Below are 13,363 nucleotides of genomic sequence, written 5' to 3'. Positions count from 1 at the left end.
CTTTTTATTTAATCAATATTTTAATATGTTTTAATATTGAATTTTAATATTGTATTTGCAGCCAGAGTGGGTCATCAATTTATTTATGCTGTTAGCCATCCAGAGACGCTGGTAATTGGATGGCATACAAATTTCATAAATAAATAAATGATCCATGGTTTTAATTCTAAGCAACCGAGAGTACCAGGCTCATACATCATGAGAACAGCCCAGAAAAAGCATTCCAGAGCTGTAAGTGAGCAAGTAAGCAAGTGCACTGGAGACAGAATACTTGCTATCACTAATACAGCCATAGCTAATTATGAGTTGGTTAACCTATAGTTAGTTAGTCATTACCTACAAACCAGGTTAACCTCTTCAAAATGAGCACACAAGTCTTGTAATCTCAATCATTATTTACCAAATTTCTTAACGCTATTACTGGAAGTATAATACAACCAAGCATACTTACCACAAATGCTGTCTCAACAAAATGCTGTCTGAAAAAGGAATAACCTAAATTGGAAGACGAGGTAAGCTATTTATGAAAATCTAAACCATTTTTATTTACGCAGACACAGGAACTGTGGATTTTAAGGACTGAACTGTGCGAGATGGTCGCCACAAATTAAAATGGTTGTGGCTATTTCACTTCTCAATATACAGCAGTTATTTCAGATTTAATTTATAATGAAAACTTTGATTTAAGGATAAAACTAAACTTGCTTCCTTGTCAGAATATTGTTCCACCATAAAGTATCTAGGAAATTGTTTCTATCAGCAGTTTCTCTTCAAGTCTCTAAGATCTGTTTTAACAATGATTACTGAAGGCATACAGTTTTGTAACACAGCAGAAGCCAAGCAGACATTCATTTTTCCAATTTAAGATCAAACTGCAGCAACAATAAAAATGCTGTCTGATTTGTCAAGCTGAACTTTACATGTAACAGCATGAACAATTTTCTTAGTCCTTTCATTAAATAGCAGTGGTTTTAGTCAAACTATAGACTTCTTAGACTAACAAGAGCATAAACATAAAATCCAAGGCTACAGAACCAGAAGTTACAATTTGCTGAAAAAAATTATTGGCATTAACTGAACAAAACAGGAACTAATATTTATTCGGCAATATTGTGTAGCTGAAATCACTTGCTAATATTAACTAATCAAAGAATTCAGCAACTGACTTCTGAACATTAAAAATAACACTGACTAGTCAAAATTCTCTATTATGTCTGTGATAATTGACAAAATGTTGTTGTTCTGTTACAAAACTAAAAATTGTGTCTCAAAGGAGAGTGGGTAAGATCAGTTTTGTTTTGTCTTTTTAAACACCTGAAAGTGGCAGGAACTATTTTCAAGAGACTGCAAGTAGGCTTCAAAGAAAAACACTTTCTCTCTGATTCCACCAAGAGAAATGCCCTGCTGAATCAAGTGTCTCCTGAAGGCAGGAAGAGCTCTTCCATTCAAAGGATTCAAACATTTGGATCCAAGCTATATTGTGTATCTATTCCATCTAACATACATTTATGATTATGGTTTCCTAATTGATCAAGGGACTGGATTTCCATCTCAACAGGATTAACCACTGAACCCAGGCTACCATGATCCACAATGTGTTTCTTAGACTTGTTATTATTCTAACAAGTAACTTAAATACTTTGTATATCACCGAAAATGCATTTCATCCAGTATGTTCCAGATCTGTCCTGAAAAGTCTGGACACATACATTTTTAAGGCTGCAATCTTATACCCATTTGCCTAAGAGCAAGCAGCACTGAATTCAATGGACCTTTTTACAGAGACAAATATAGGCTTGCACTTTTGGTATGTAGTCTTATTTAAAAGTGTACAAAGATGACCAAATGAAAATGCAATAATTCATAATCCCACCACATCTGTATGCAAATTTTTACACCTCATCATAGGTGTGGGCAGCATGATCAAAGCTTTTGAACTGTTGCATACCAAAAATCAATTAATATTCATATTCAGGAAACATGCTTTCATACTGGTCTAAACAATTATGTAAACCAATCTTTTAATTCCAAAAGCAAGGAAAGTAACTTATCTTAATTCTCTATATTCATATGTAAAAGATATCTATAAAAGTGTTATAGCAGCAAAACCTTTTGTTCTCACATTTCATTCATGTGGGATTTAAAATCCCTTAATAAACACAGCAGTTGTAAAATGCAACAGATTATCTTAAAATGTTGGTACTAACTTTCAATAAACAAGAACATCTAAAGAAGCTTCAGGTTTTTTTCTCACCACCCTTTATATCCAAAAACTGAAGCATCATATTATGCTCATGACAAAACTTTACTCTGTATGTAACACAAATTCAATGTCAAATCCTAGGACTCTTCTTACTTCTTCACCTTTTATGAACAGAAGTAGATTTCACTCTGTTCAGGAAGGTCAGATCCGAAAAAGTAACATGAGAAATACTATCATCTTCCAGAGTTTATGTAACAGATATACCTGGACAAATAGAAGAGCAGGAGCTACTCTTGGAATAATTCATACAAAGACAGACAGAAGTAAATACACTTTTCTTTAAATAAGAATTTAAATCCATCCTTATCTTCTTTAGTTTTGCATATTTCTCAGTGTGAACTCTACAGGAATTCAAAAGTTTTAAAAAATAAGTACATTTATTAAAATAAAGTAACTTTTCATGAATATGATTCAAACTACAAGAGTCAGTAGAAACAATTCACATGACTTGCTATGGGTCATCAAACACAAGGAAGAAGGGTTATTTGAGGGTTGTCTAACTTTCAAATAACCTTAAAACAAGCCATGAATTATTTGAGGGCTGTCCAACCCTGAAGCACCTCCTGCACTTGCATTTACAGGCACTACAACTCACAGCACATTGACAGTCCATGGACTGTGCATGCAATGACAGTGGGAGTGCAGCGTTTAGACAGAAAAGAATCTACAACTCCCAGCATTTCCTAGCCATTTGCACCCTAACAACACCAAGCAAACAGCATCTATTGGAGACCCAGCTCTGAATTAAGTTTTTCATTACACTGCAGAAGCTACAATTAGACTACCAACTACTAAGAAAAATATTCTGCATTAAAAGAAGAGTATTCATCAAAATGCTAACATAGATAAGCTGTCCCTCATTAGAATAACTTGCTATCAAAAACATAGATTGCACTGTTACAACTGAACAACTGTTACAACTGAGTGCAACTGAACATGGTATGTAAAGGAAGCAGAATTAAATCCATGTTATGTTTTATGTGTTTATAACTAATAATTGATTTTTTTCTGGGTGGATTACAGACAGTTAAAACATAAAATGTTATACCAAATTTTCACAAAATAAGGCACATCGCAAAATATAGAGAAAGGGGCCTTCTCTGTACACGTATCTGGAACAACTATAGTTCTCCCAGATACCTGTAGAACTAATGTAGTAATGGGAACATACATTTTTAATACCCAAACATTTAGCCACACACTGCACCTAACTTATTTTTTATACTTGTAAAACTTCTATTTCAGAAAGGTGGAGCTTTTAGTAGCATGCATTCCCTACTAAGGTTGCCTATTTATCTTCTGTGAAAGTCTCCTTAAAATGGTCATTCCAAAACTCTCATCAGGGTGAGAAAAGCTTTTAAACTGATTCCAGACATCAACACTACCTATCTATAGCTGCACATCCCAAGAGCTAATACGATCCAATTACCAACAACAGTGCTTTTGTCATTTTCCTTGTTTCCAGCAAAAGGGATATTTACATCCTCTGCAAACTTCTCCCAACCCTGGCATCATTCTGCTGATTTCATAACCTGGATAGAAAGAAAAAATCTACATACAGATCAACTCCAGAGGCAGTACCACTATCCGTACAATTCACAACCTCTTCTGCAGAGCATCCAGCCACATCACATCGACAATATCGATTTCCCTCATTTGGAGAAAAGAGACACGAGCAAAGGCCATGCAAAGACAGATTGATTTTCTGTATTTTTCCCACCAGTCCCCAAAGCTGCTCCAGATGAGCACGTCGTCCACCCGGTCCTCCCTCCCCTAGCCACTTCTTCGTGATGGACCCATTTCTGCCGCCACTCTATCCAGTTCTGCAGTAAAATGAAAGCTCCTTCCCCCCCCCCCCACTCCGCTTTATTGGAGGGGCGAAAGAAGAAAACGGAGGTAGCCTCACTCCCAGAAGCCCTCTTCGTTACATCGCCTTCCGACGTTTCTTCCATATGGTCCCCAGTTCCAGCCACCCCACCCTGCTACCTTTCCCTTCCAGGGCCGTCCCTTACCAAGCTTCCCGCGGGATTCCTCCAGCTTCTGGATCTGATTTTCCAGGAAAAGCACGGACACGCCAAACGCCAGCACCGCCAGGAGCTGCAACTTAGGCGGCAGCATAATCCGAAGCAGCCCCATCGGCAGCGGCCGCCTGGTCGCTCGTCCGCCTGGGGATCACGACATCACGCGGGGCCCGGGCGGGGAGGCCGGGGAGCCTCTGCAGGGGACACAACGAGCAGCCAGGCGGCCGGGCGAAGGAGGGGTGGCAAGCGAGCGGCAGAGCGAGGAGGACGAGACGCGGGGGCACGCTCGCGGGACCAGACGCGGCTCTCACATTCCTCACGGTCCCCCGCGGCGGCGCCTCAGCCACCCTTTCATCCGCCAACCGGCAAAATCCCCTCAGCGGCGGCTCAGTCAGTCAACCAGCCCCGCTCCCTCCACGGTCACAGGCACGCGCCCCCTCCACCCAACCGCCAATCTGCGTGCGCTGCTCAGCAACCGAACTCCCCGGCGCATTTACGCCCACTACTTCTACCATTACCCAGCCAGCTCGCAGACTCCGCCCAAGTACTTGCCTTCTATTGGCTACGACTGCTTTCATTCCTAATCTATTGGCTAGTCACGCCGTCCACCCGCCCACCAACCCTTCAGTACGTAACTCACAGGAGTAGAACTGAGGCCCCGCCCACACGCTTTGTGTCCTGATTGGACCAGCTCATCCAGACAGCCGGTCAGCCTTTCATTAGACTACTGGGTACTAGAATTTTAGAGAATTGCCATGTCTCGCAGTTTGATTGGTCCAGCTCATTGCCAATCTCTAGAAGTCTGTCTTTGTAGAAAGTAGGCTCTCGCTATAGTGTTCTTGAAAGTGCCTGGGGAAAAAAAACACGAAAAAAGTGTGTAACTTGAAAATACAGTGGATCTTCTCCCACAAATATACTCAGACTTGCCATTTCAAAATTTTAAAGTCGTCACCATAAGGATGGGTGGGGCTGAGCAGCATTTTCGTCGGTGGTTCTGGCCTGGCGGTGCTTTGGACACTCAGAAGGGCTTTTCATGAATTTCCTGCGGTGCCGGCAACTGTCGGTGCGCCAGCATGGCGGCGGCGAAGGGAGCGATGGAGCTGGGGCGCTTCTGGGTGTGGCTCTTGGCGACGTTGCAGGCGGTAAGGGACGCTTTGGAGGCGAAGGAATTGGGAAGGACGGGCGTCCGTGCTTGGAGCCGGGCGGAAGCGCGCGTTCCTGGAGCTAAAGCGGAATCCGGAATTGCTGGTTCGATTTCTGGCCTTGCCTAACTGGGTTCGTCCTCTGCAGCCGTGCTGGAGCTACCTCGGAAATAAGGCCCTTTAAAATGGGGGTGGTGGAGTTGTTGCTGAGGAAAGAGGCATAAAATCGGGTTTTTCGCTAATAGCGGCGTTCCCCCAATACATTATCGGATTAATACAAATAATAGTGGAAAGTTTAGGACGCAGTCGAGAAAGAAAGACGTTTTGCAACTTTATACAACTTTACTGAATTTTAAGTCATTTCTACTGTATGTTTAAGCGACTTTAAATTCATTTTAATGCTGCTTTGCTTTCATGACACTTGTTTTACATTGTATTGCACTGTATTGCTTTTGTGCATTGTTGTAAACTGCCCAGAGAGCTTTAACTATGGTTCCATGTAAAAACAAAATAATATTTTCTTGCATTTTCAGGTAGCAGTACTGGCTGGAGAATGTTGAAGACTTTTTTCTGTCTTAATGTGTATGGAATTATGATCTTTGTTATTCTTAGACTATTTAAATTAATAGAACTTAAGTAGTTTTAGCTTTAGGCTCGGGGTTCCTATAACTATAACTATAACTAAGTTGGAATCAAATCATTCATCTATTATTTCATTTCTGTACAGCATAATAGCCAAAGGCTCTCTTAAATGAGTTGTTACTGAACATAACTGGTTTAACTGGACAGATCGCCCCTCCACTGTGTTTGTCAATCTTATCCACAATATGTTGGTTTATTATTATGCAAATATGGACTGTGTGTGATACCTCAAACCTATACCGTGGGAGTGACTATTGCTAAAATCAGCAGAAGTTACTTTTCATAATGTGTGAGATATTAAGACCTGAGTCATTCTTAACAGCATGAGATCTAGTTCTAGTTGTTAGGATGGAAGAGCCCTGAGTTTAAACCCTACTTAACCATAAAACTCACTACATGAGCTTTGGTTCTCTGTTAGCCTAATTTACTGTAGAAGGAGGCTTTGAGAATTAAAGGGAGATGTGGAGGGACCATATGCTTCCCTGAACTCCTTGGAGGAGGAATGGAATAGAAACATACCATTCAAACTGGTTTGGTTTGCTGAATTGTTTTTTGCTTCCTTTTGTTTTGTTGGTTTTGTTTTTTGATTGGTTTGAACAGTTGATGGCATGACAGCAGCAGCTGAGGTCCTTTCATATATGTGGAGGCTCCCTGCATGATATAGAACAGGGTGTGTAGAAAGTAAGCCTCTAGATAATTTGGACTTCAACTTCTTGTATCCCTGACCATTGGCAATTCTTGCAGAGGCTTCTGGAAGATGGACTCCAAAATGTCTAGAGACCTATCATTCCACTGACCTGAAAAGATTAGAAATCCTTGTCATAGTTGCACTGTCCAGATTGCAAACTAAATATATTGTACTTTTATATATGTTAATCATTATAATTGGCATTTTCTGTAAATTGTTAATATACTTTTTGCTTTTATGTCTAACAAAATTTTAGTTAAGCTTTATATGAAATTGTAGTCCTGTGTCAGTCCAATTCCATTGCATAAATTGTTCTGTGATATGGGAAATGGAATTCTTTAAAGCAGTCTCCCCCTTCCTAGTGGCCTTCAGAGGCATTTGGATCACAACTCCCAGAATTCCCATCCAGCAGGATCATTGACTGAGAATTCTGGGTATTGCAGTCCAAATATGTCTAGAAGGTGCAAGGTTGGGGAAGACTGCTTTTAAAGGTTGTGTTTTAAAAAACGGTGTTTACTTTATTACATCTGGCAACTATATAGTTGCATATTCTCAACATAAACTGGCTAGCTGAGTGAATTTTGGCTTTCCTTCTGACCAGGTGTCTGTATATGGAGCAGAATTATCATCAGAGGCATGCAGAGAGCTTGGCTTTTCCAGTAACTTGTTATGCAGTTCTTGTGATCTTCTTAGCCAGTTTGGCTTGAATCAGCTGGATCCCTTCTGTAGAAAGTGCTGCCAAGAAGAAGCTCAGTCTGAAACTAGAAAGGTAGGCTTAATAACCATGCATAAGTTATTGTTTAAAAGTTGCTGATATATTTATTATTTATTTAAAACTTTTATATGCCCTTATGCATGGCATGTCAGGATGGCTTACAATCATTAAAATCAGAATACAATAAAACAATCCATACTAATATAATAAATAACATATAACCAGTAAAAATAAATTAAGTAAAAGATTATTAGACTTGATTTTTCTTTGGTTAAAACTACATTAATATAATATTTAGCCCATTTGTGAAGGCTGAGGAGATACTTTTTGTAATATTATCTCTGCTGATGGTGAGATTTCGTGAAACCAGAATATCAAATCATTCGCTAGCTTTCTATTCTGCTTTGGGCACATTGAGACATTTGAATTTCAGAGTTGTGACTAGAAGATATAGCACAACAAGTAAGTGAAAGCTGGACAGCTTCATAAAATTAAACCAGATGCAGACTGTTTTGAAGACTTGTTACAGTGTAATCCCATGTGGCTACCCATGATCTTCCAAATTCAGAGGATTATGGACATCTTATGGAGAGGGAGTGAAGCAAGGGTCAGCTGCACACTTCTCTCACCCAGCAAAAGACCCAAATGTATTATTTTGGCCATGTGATTCTTTTGCCAGAGAGTGAGAAAGGAAAGCTGAGGCATCACTAGTGTACTAGGCATGTTGGCAGCACCTGATTCCTCCCTGGCCTGACCACAGAGCACCCACGCAATGCCAACTTTGAGGTCATTTTTACAACTTCAGAGCCATAGCCAGGGCTGTTCTTAGTGCATCAGCTTTGAAGGCATGGTCCAGTTTCATACTCGAGTACCAGCTCCAGCCTTGAAGCAAGGTCAGAGCTGGGACTCTGAATGTTTCTGTGCCCATCTTGATTCCTGTCTACATACCATAGGATTGAGCTCTTACTTTCTTAATAAGGTTACGATCCTATGGCTTGCTGACTGTAATCAGTTAAGCATTTATATTAAGATAGGGTGGGTGGAAGGTATCTTCTCTGTGGTGGCATCCCAACTGTGGAATTCACTCCCCAGAGAGGTTCGCCTGGTGCCGATGTTATATTCTTTTTGTTAAACCTTTTTATTTGCCCACTATTTTAATATTTAATTATTTTAATTAGGTTTTATCATTGTTATGCTCCATTATGCTTGTTATGTTATGCTGTATTTTGTTGTGTCTTACTTATTGTTGTAAACTGTCCTGGGATGTTTCGTAAAGGATGGGGTATAAATATTGTTAATAAATAAAATAAATAAATATTGGTAGACTTCAAGGTAATTTTAGTAGAACAGCAAGAATTTCTGAATTCCAGTTGTTCAGCAACAGGAATAACAAAATGTCACCCATACAATTTATCTTACTGATGTGAAGAAACCCTGGAATATCCAGAAATGGATTTCTCTCTGGAAGGACTGAGATCATAACTCAGTTCTGGTTGCACAAAACCCCCACATTCCTGTGTTGCTGCTCAGGAGCACTATGTTCTTTAAAGTGCATGTTTTTGTACCTGCCTGGCTCCACTGGGTAGATCACAGCGTTCTAGTAAAACACAAAGCTTGAAATCTACCCTTATCTGTTTTAAAATAGATAATGCCTTATTCTTCAAAGCCTTAGTATGGAAGATAAATGAATTGTTTATTGGTAGCACTATCTTTCTGCCTGTTCAAATTTTAAAAAATTAGACAGAATTCTCTCTTTGGCTCATAATGAAATGCTTTCAGTTACTTTATTTGTTGGCTGTAGTTCAGAGATAGATGCAATATACATTCAATATATTGAATTGAATATAATGGTTGGTAGTGCTACATGTTAGGGGCCAAGGGAAAATAAGTAGAAGGGAAAGATCCTCAAATTCAGGAGTTTACAAAATATTTGGATTTTTTTTCCAAAAATAGAGTTGGGAAGTTACGAATTATTATCATTCTAAATATGGGATCTGAAATAGTTTGCTGTGCTAGAAGGATGAGTTTATTTCTCTGTAAAAGTGATCACTCATTGAAGGAAATAAATTTATTTCAGATGTGGTTGCTGTTGAATACTTTTTTTTAATCCCCCTTTTTAATAACAACGTAACACTGGTTTCTGTGATTGTGCATTTCTTTCCTTGGATATCCTCTAACTGCAGTTGTAGGGATGCTTATTCCAAAAAAAATCCAATTAAGTTAAAGGGAATCTTCCCATATAAGATTTTCAGTAGTCTGCAATCCACAGATTTTCAGTAGTCTGCAATCCACAAAATAGATCTATTTGTAATCTTAGTCTACTCAGATAAAGAGGTGGTCTGATTACTACCCTTGAAAGGAAAATCCTGAGTTCCTGGTACTGATCCTAGCATTCAGGTTGCCAAAGCAAGCTGGGGTGGAGGCAGATTTGCCTCTTGATTGCTCCCAATAACACCAAATCATTCCAGTAACAAACTGGAGCTTTTCCACTTTGAACTAAAAGGCTAGCAAATAACATTTGATTTATGCAGAATTCTCTGTGGCATCACTCGAAACACATATCAGGGCTTCTCCTCTGCCATCAACAACAAAATGCAGATGAAGAAGGAATTGAGTGGATTTGAGGCCAGACGTAAAGTTTTTACATTCATCCTTCATGAATTTTCAGGTGTCCCCCTCCCCTTGTACGTATTGTGTGGTTTAAGCAGCAAGCAGTAACTTAGCTGGATGCATCTGATTTCCAGGCCCCCACCTCTGAATATATTCCCACTGAGAATCCACATAGCTTTGAACAAGACTAACCTGCTATTTTTAGTAGATGAGTTTTCAATATTCATTATGTTGAGAGTGCCCTGTGGGTATTCCTGTTGATTCAGGGAAGGTCTTCAATCAAGTGCCCTTGAATTGTATGCTCAGTGTTTCAGAACTTCTCTGCTTCGGGGAGAAGAATTTGTTATCTTGAACTTATTTATAGAGACTTCAGGGTTACATTACTTACAAATGGAAGCTTCTCTGAATATTTTATCGTTCAGAGAGGCATGAGGTAGGACTTCCTGCCATCTTCATTATTTTTCACAATTGAATCCTGACAGTTTTCATCAGACAAATGTTCTTTGTGTAACAGGAGGAAAAAAAACTAGTTTCCACAGGTGAGCTATTGTATTGCTTGGGATGTCATGATAAGCTATGGCATATCGTGATAGCAATGAGCTGCAATGAGTCTTAGGTTGAAATTTTTTATTTAAATAAAAACATACTACAAAAATGAGTCTTAGGCTCACACTGTCCCCCTCTTTTCTTTGTTGTTACAAAGAGGCAATAGGAAGCTTTTGCCTCCATTTTTATTTACTTTGTTTTGATCAAACTTGACTCAAAACTATGGTTAAAATTAACTAAGGCTTGCTTGGAAAATGCTGTAGCTAAGATTAACCATAATTTGTTGCATTCAGAAAGGATGGCAATTTTTAAAGGGGGGGTAAAAGCTTCCATTATCCTTGCAGCCATACCAGAAAACAATGGGGAGGGTATGTGGACCTGAGTCTTGCTGTGGTTTATTCTAATCATAAAGCTTGGTTTATCATGACAGTTTTGTATTCCGCAAATGTTCTGGGGGCATTATAAAGAAAGGGTGGCCTCTGCAGATCTGTTGAGCTGCTCAGGATATAATCATATCATGTTGTCATGGTATCTGAACTGGCCCATTGATGCTTTTATTCAAATGGCTGCGCTGAGCTTCATTCTGGATGTTACCAAACTCATGGGCATGTGCTGGATAATGACTATTATAACATTTAGAAATAGCCTTTATCAGTATTTAACTCATCAGAGTTTTCCTGCTGGCACCTAGCCCATCCCAGAACATTGAGTGGAGTTTTCATGGTTTTAAGCATGAAAGTCCTGAATAAAATGGAACATCCCAAATCAGTACATTGTTAAGATGCGATTTTTGCTTATGCAGCTAAAATGCATGTAATTCAGGCTTTCAACAAATCCCAAAGGACCTTTTTTGGTTAGAAGTAAGGCTCAAGTTGAAGAAACTAACTGCATTTACTCACATATTATTAGTAACTACTAAAGATGCACAAATTCATTTGCTATGCTCATAATGGCAAGTATCTTTCTCCTCTCATGAGCATCTCAAAATCACTTCAGCAAAGCAGGAAATGTTTAATCTTGCACTTACTCTTGTCCTGCTCCTCTTAAATATTACTGAGACCAGGGGAGCACAACAAGAATTCCGGAAACTTCTTGAATGCATGCTGTCTCTGCAACTGGATGCTGATGAAAAGCCATAAGGATTTCCTATGAAGACTGACAAAGAATTAACTTGAAAAAAATGAGTACATGATCAATATCTCCCTGGTAATCGCCTTCAACAATTATTTATGTATGTTTTTAAGTATTCTTTGTGAGCTGCCCCGAGGCTTTGTTGCGATTGGGGCGGCATAGAAATGTTTTAAATAAATAAATAAACAGGATGCCTAGTTCATGAGCTGTGATGATATGGCAGGGAGGAAACAATGCTATGAACTGTGGGTCAAATTAGACATTTAGTGGCAAGCACAGGGTTCTGAACTCTTTGCTTGATTTCACTGTAGAAAGCATGGTGGGACAAATGTCTTGGAAAGAAGGAGCATTTGGTCTTTAATCTTTTTCTTGCCTATTCCTTTTTCTGTGTAATTTCTCAACCCAGCTGTTGTACCGCATTTGACCAGGATATCTGTTAAGAAACCAAGCTAGAGTAACAAATGCTTCTAGAAGGAAAGTAGTGGAAAGGGCTTGGGTTATACATGTATCTGTTCCTTCTCATCCCCGGTCTCCCTGGCAAATACTGTTCCCACATTGTATTTCAGAAAGAAACATGGGATTAGAAATGGCTGCCAGATGTCTAATACTCTTCTGACTAAATAGTGCAACATCTTGGCAAACAGAAAAATGTCAGTGTTGCAAGGCAGTGGGCAATGAAGCTTTGTTCTAGAGAACAGTAGGCTTTAGAGTCTGACCACTTCTGTAATGGTCAAAGACTGCAAGGTTATTCAGAAGACATGGTGGGAAGGATGTGAGTGCTTTTCTGCTGAACTCTCACACTTGCTTACTCATGCACCCTTCTTGATTGGTCTTTCAGCCCAGCTCTGTGGGTTGCGTCATTGAAGAATGTTCTGAAACAATTCCTGTTTGACTTGGACAAGGCCTCGTTAAGTGCTAATTCGATCAAATTGATGTTACGAGGTCAGGGCAAGTATCAGTTGAATAACAAGCATAATTAGTGCTTTTATAAATTGGAGAAGTGAATGGATAGTTGTTAAACAGCACAGAGTGTCATTACTGTGGGATTGCTGTATAAACCTATAGCCACTTGTGCGTGTTCACACATGCCTGAGCTTGCTGTGTCCCATTCATGTAGCCAGACTTGATTGCTGAGTACTGGGCTACATAAATTCATCCCTATTTTTGGTTCCTTATGCAAGTTTACAGTTAATTCTTTAAAACTGAACCAGAAAACTGTAACGTGTCCAACTGGGGTTAGTTCACCCAAGAGGCTACTTAAGTACTGCTCAGTACTGCAGTTGTCCTCCACTGGCCTCAAGTACCTTACTAACTCAGTTTCAGGAAGCAACACCAAATCAGTTGGAGACTTGTTCTTACCCCCCAGCAATCACTAATCATTCTCTTGCAGCTATTATATTTTTAATTATTTTTACAGCCCTTCAATTATATTTAACATGACCCTGATTTTATCCCAATCAAGCAGTGATAGAACATATAGGAATATAGAATCCTTAACCTCTGAAGTAAACATGGTAATTTTTTATTTTCCTGCAGTCACACCTGAAAACAACATTCCAGTGTATTGATGGAATATACAGTGCAGGGGTCCTCAAACTTTTTAAC

At 39.3% G+C, this 13,363-nt stretch overlaps 2 protein-coding genes across 6 annotated transcripts in view; one reads left to right on the top strand and one right to left on the bottom strand.

Moving 5' to 3' along the window:
- The window catches only part of HS2ST1 (heparan sulfate 2-O-sulfotransferase 1), a 142,255-nt gene extending 137,524 nt beyond the window's left edge, over window positions 1-4,731 (bottom strand). For 2 of the 5 annotated variants that reach the window (XM_044432205.1, XM_044432206.1), the window contains exon 1: window positions 4,276-4,731. In XM_044432205.1, the coding sequence (XP_044288140.1) occupies window positions 4,276-4,399 (124 nt within the window). In that variant the 5' untranslated portion in view covers window positions 4,400-4,731. The remainder of the gene's footprint in view (window positions 1-4,275) is intronic. The other 3 variants (XM_044432207.1, XM_044432208.1, XM_044432209.1) reach the window with 2 other exon arrangements.
- Window positions 4,732-5,273: 542 nt separating this feature from the next.
- SELENOF (selenoprotein F) overlaps window positions 5,274-13,363 on the top strand; it is a 36,397-nt gene continuing 28,307 nt past the window's right edge. The window contains exons 1-2 of the mRNA XM_044432393.1: window positions 5,274-5,426; window positions 7,358-7,525. Coding sequence (XP_044288328.1) covers window positions 5,358-5,426; window positions 7,358-7,525 — 237 coding nt within the window. The 5' untranslated portion in view covers window positions 5,274-5,357. The remainder of the gene's footprint in view (window positions 5,427-7,357; window positions 7,526-13,363) is intronic.

The sequence above is a fragment of the Varanus komodoensis genome, unplaced genomic scaffold (genome assembly GCF_004798865.1).
Source record: "Varanus komodoensis strain SLA01 unplaced genomic scaffold, ASM479886v1 scaffold24, whole genome shotgun sequence".
In the NCBI taxonomy this organism is placed as follows: domain Eukaryota; kingdom Metazoa; phylum Chordata; class Lepidosauria; order Squamata; family Varanidae; genus Varanus; species Varanus komodoensis.
Note: the sequence above shows the minus strand (reverse complement) of the source record. Positions and strands in the feature narration are given on the sequence as shown.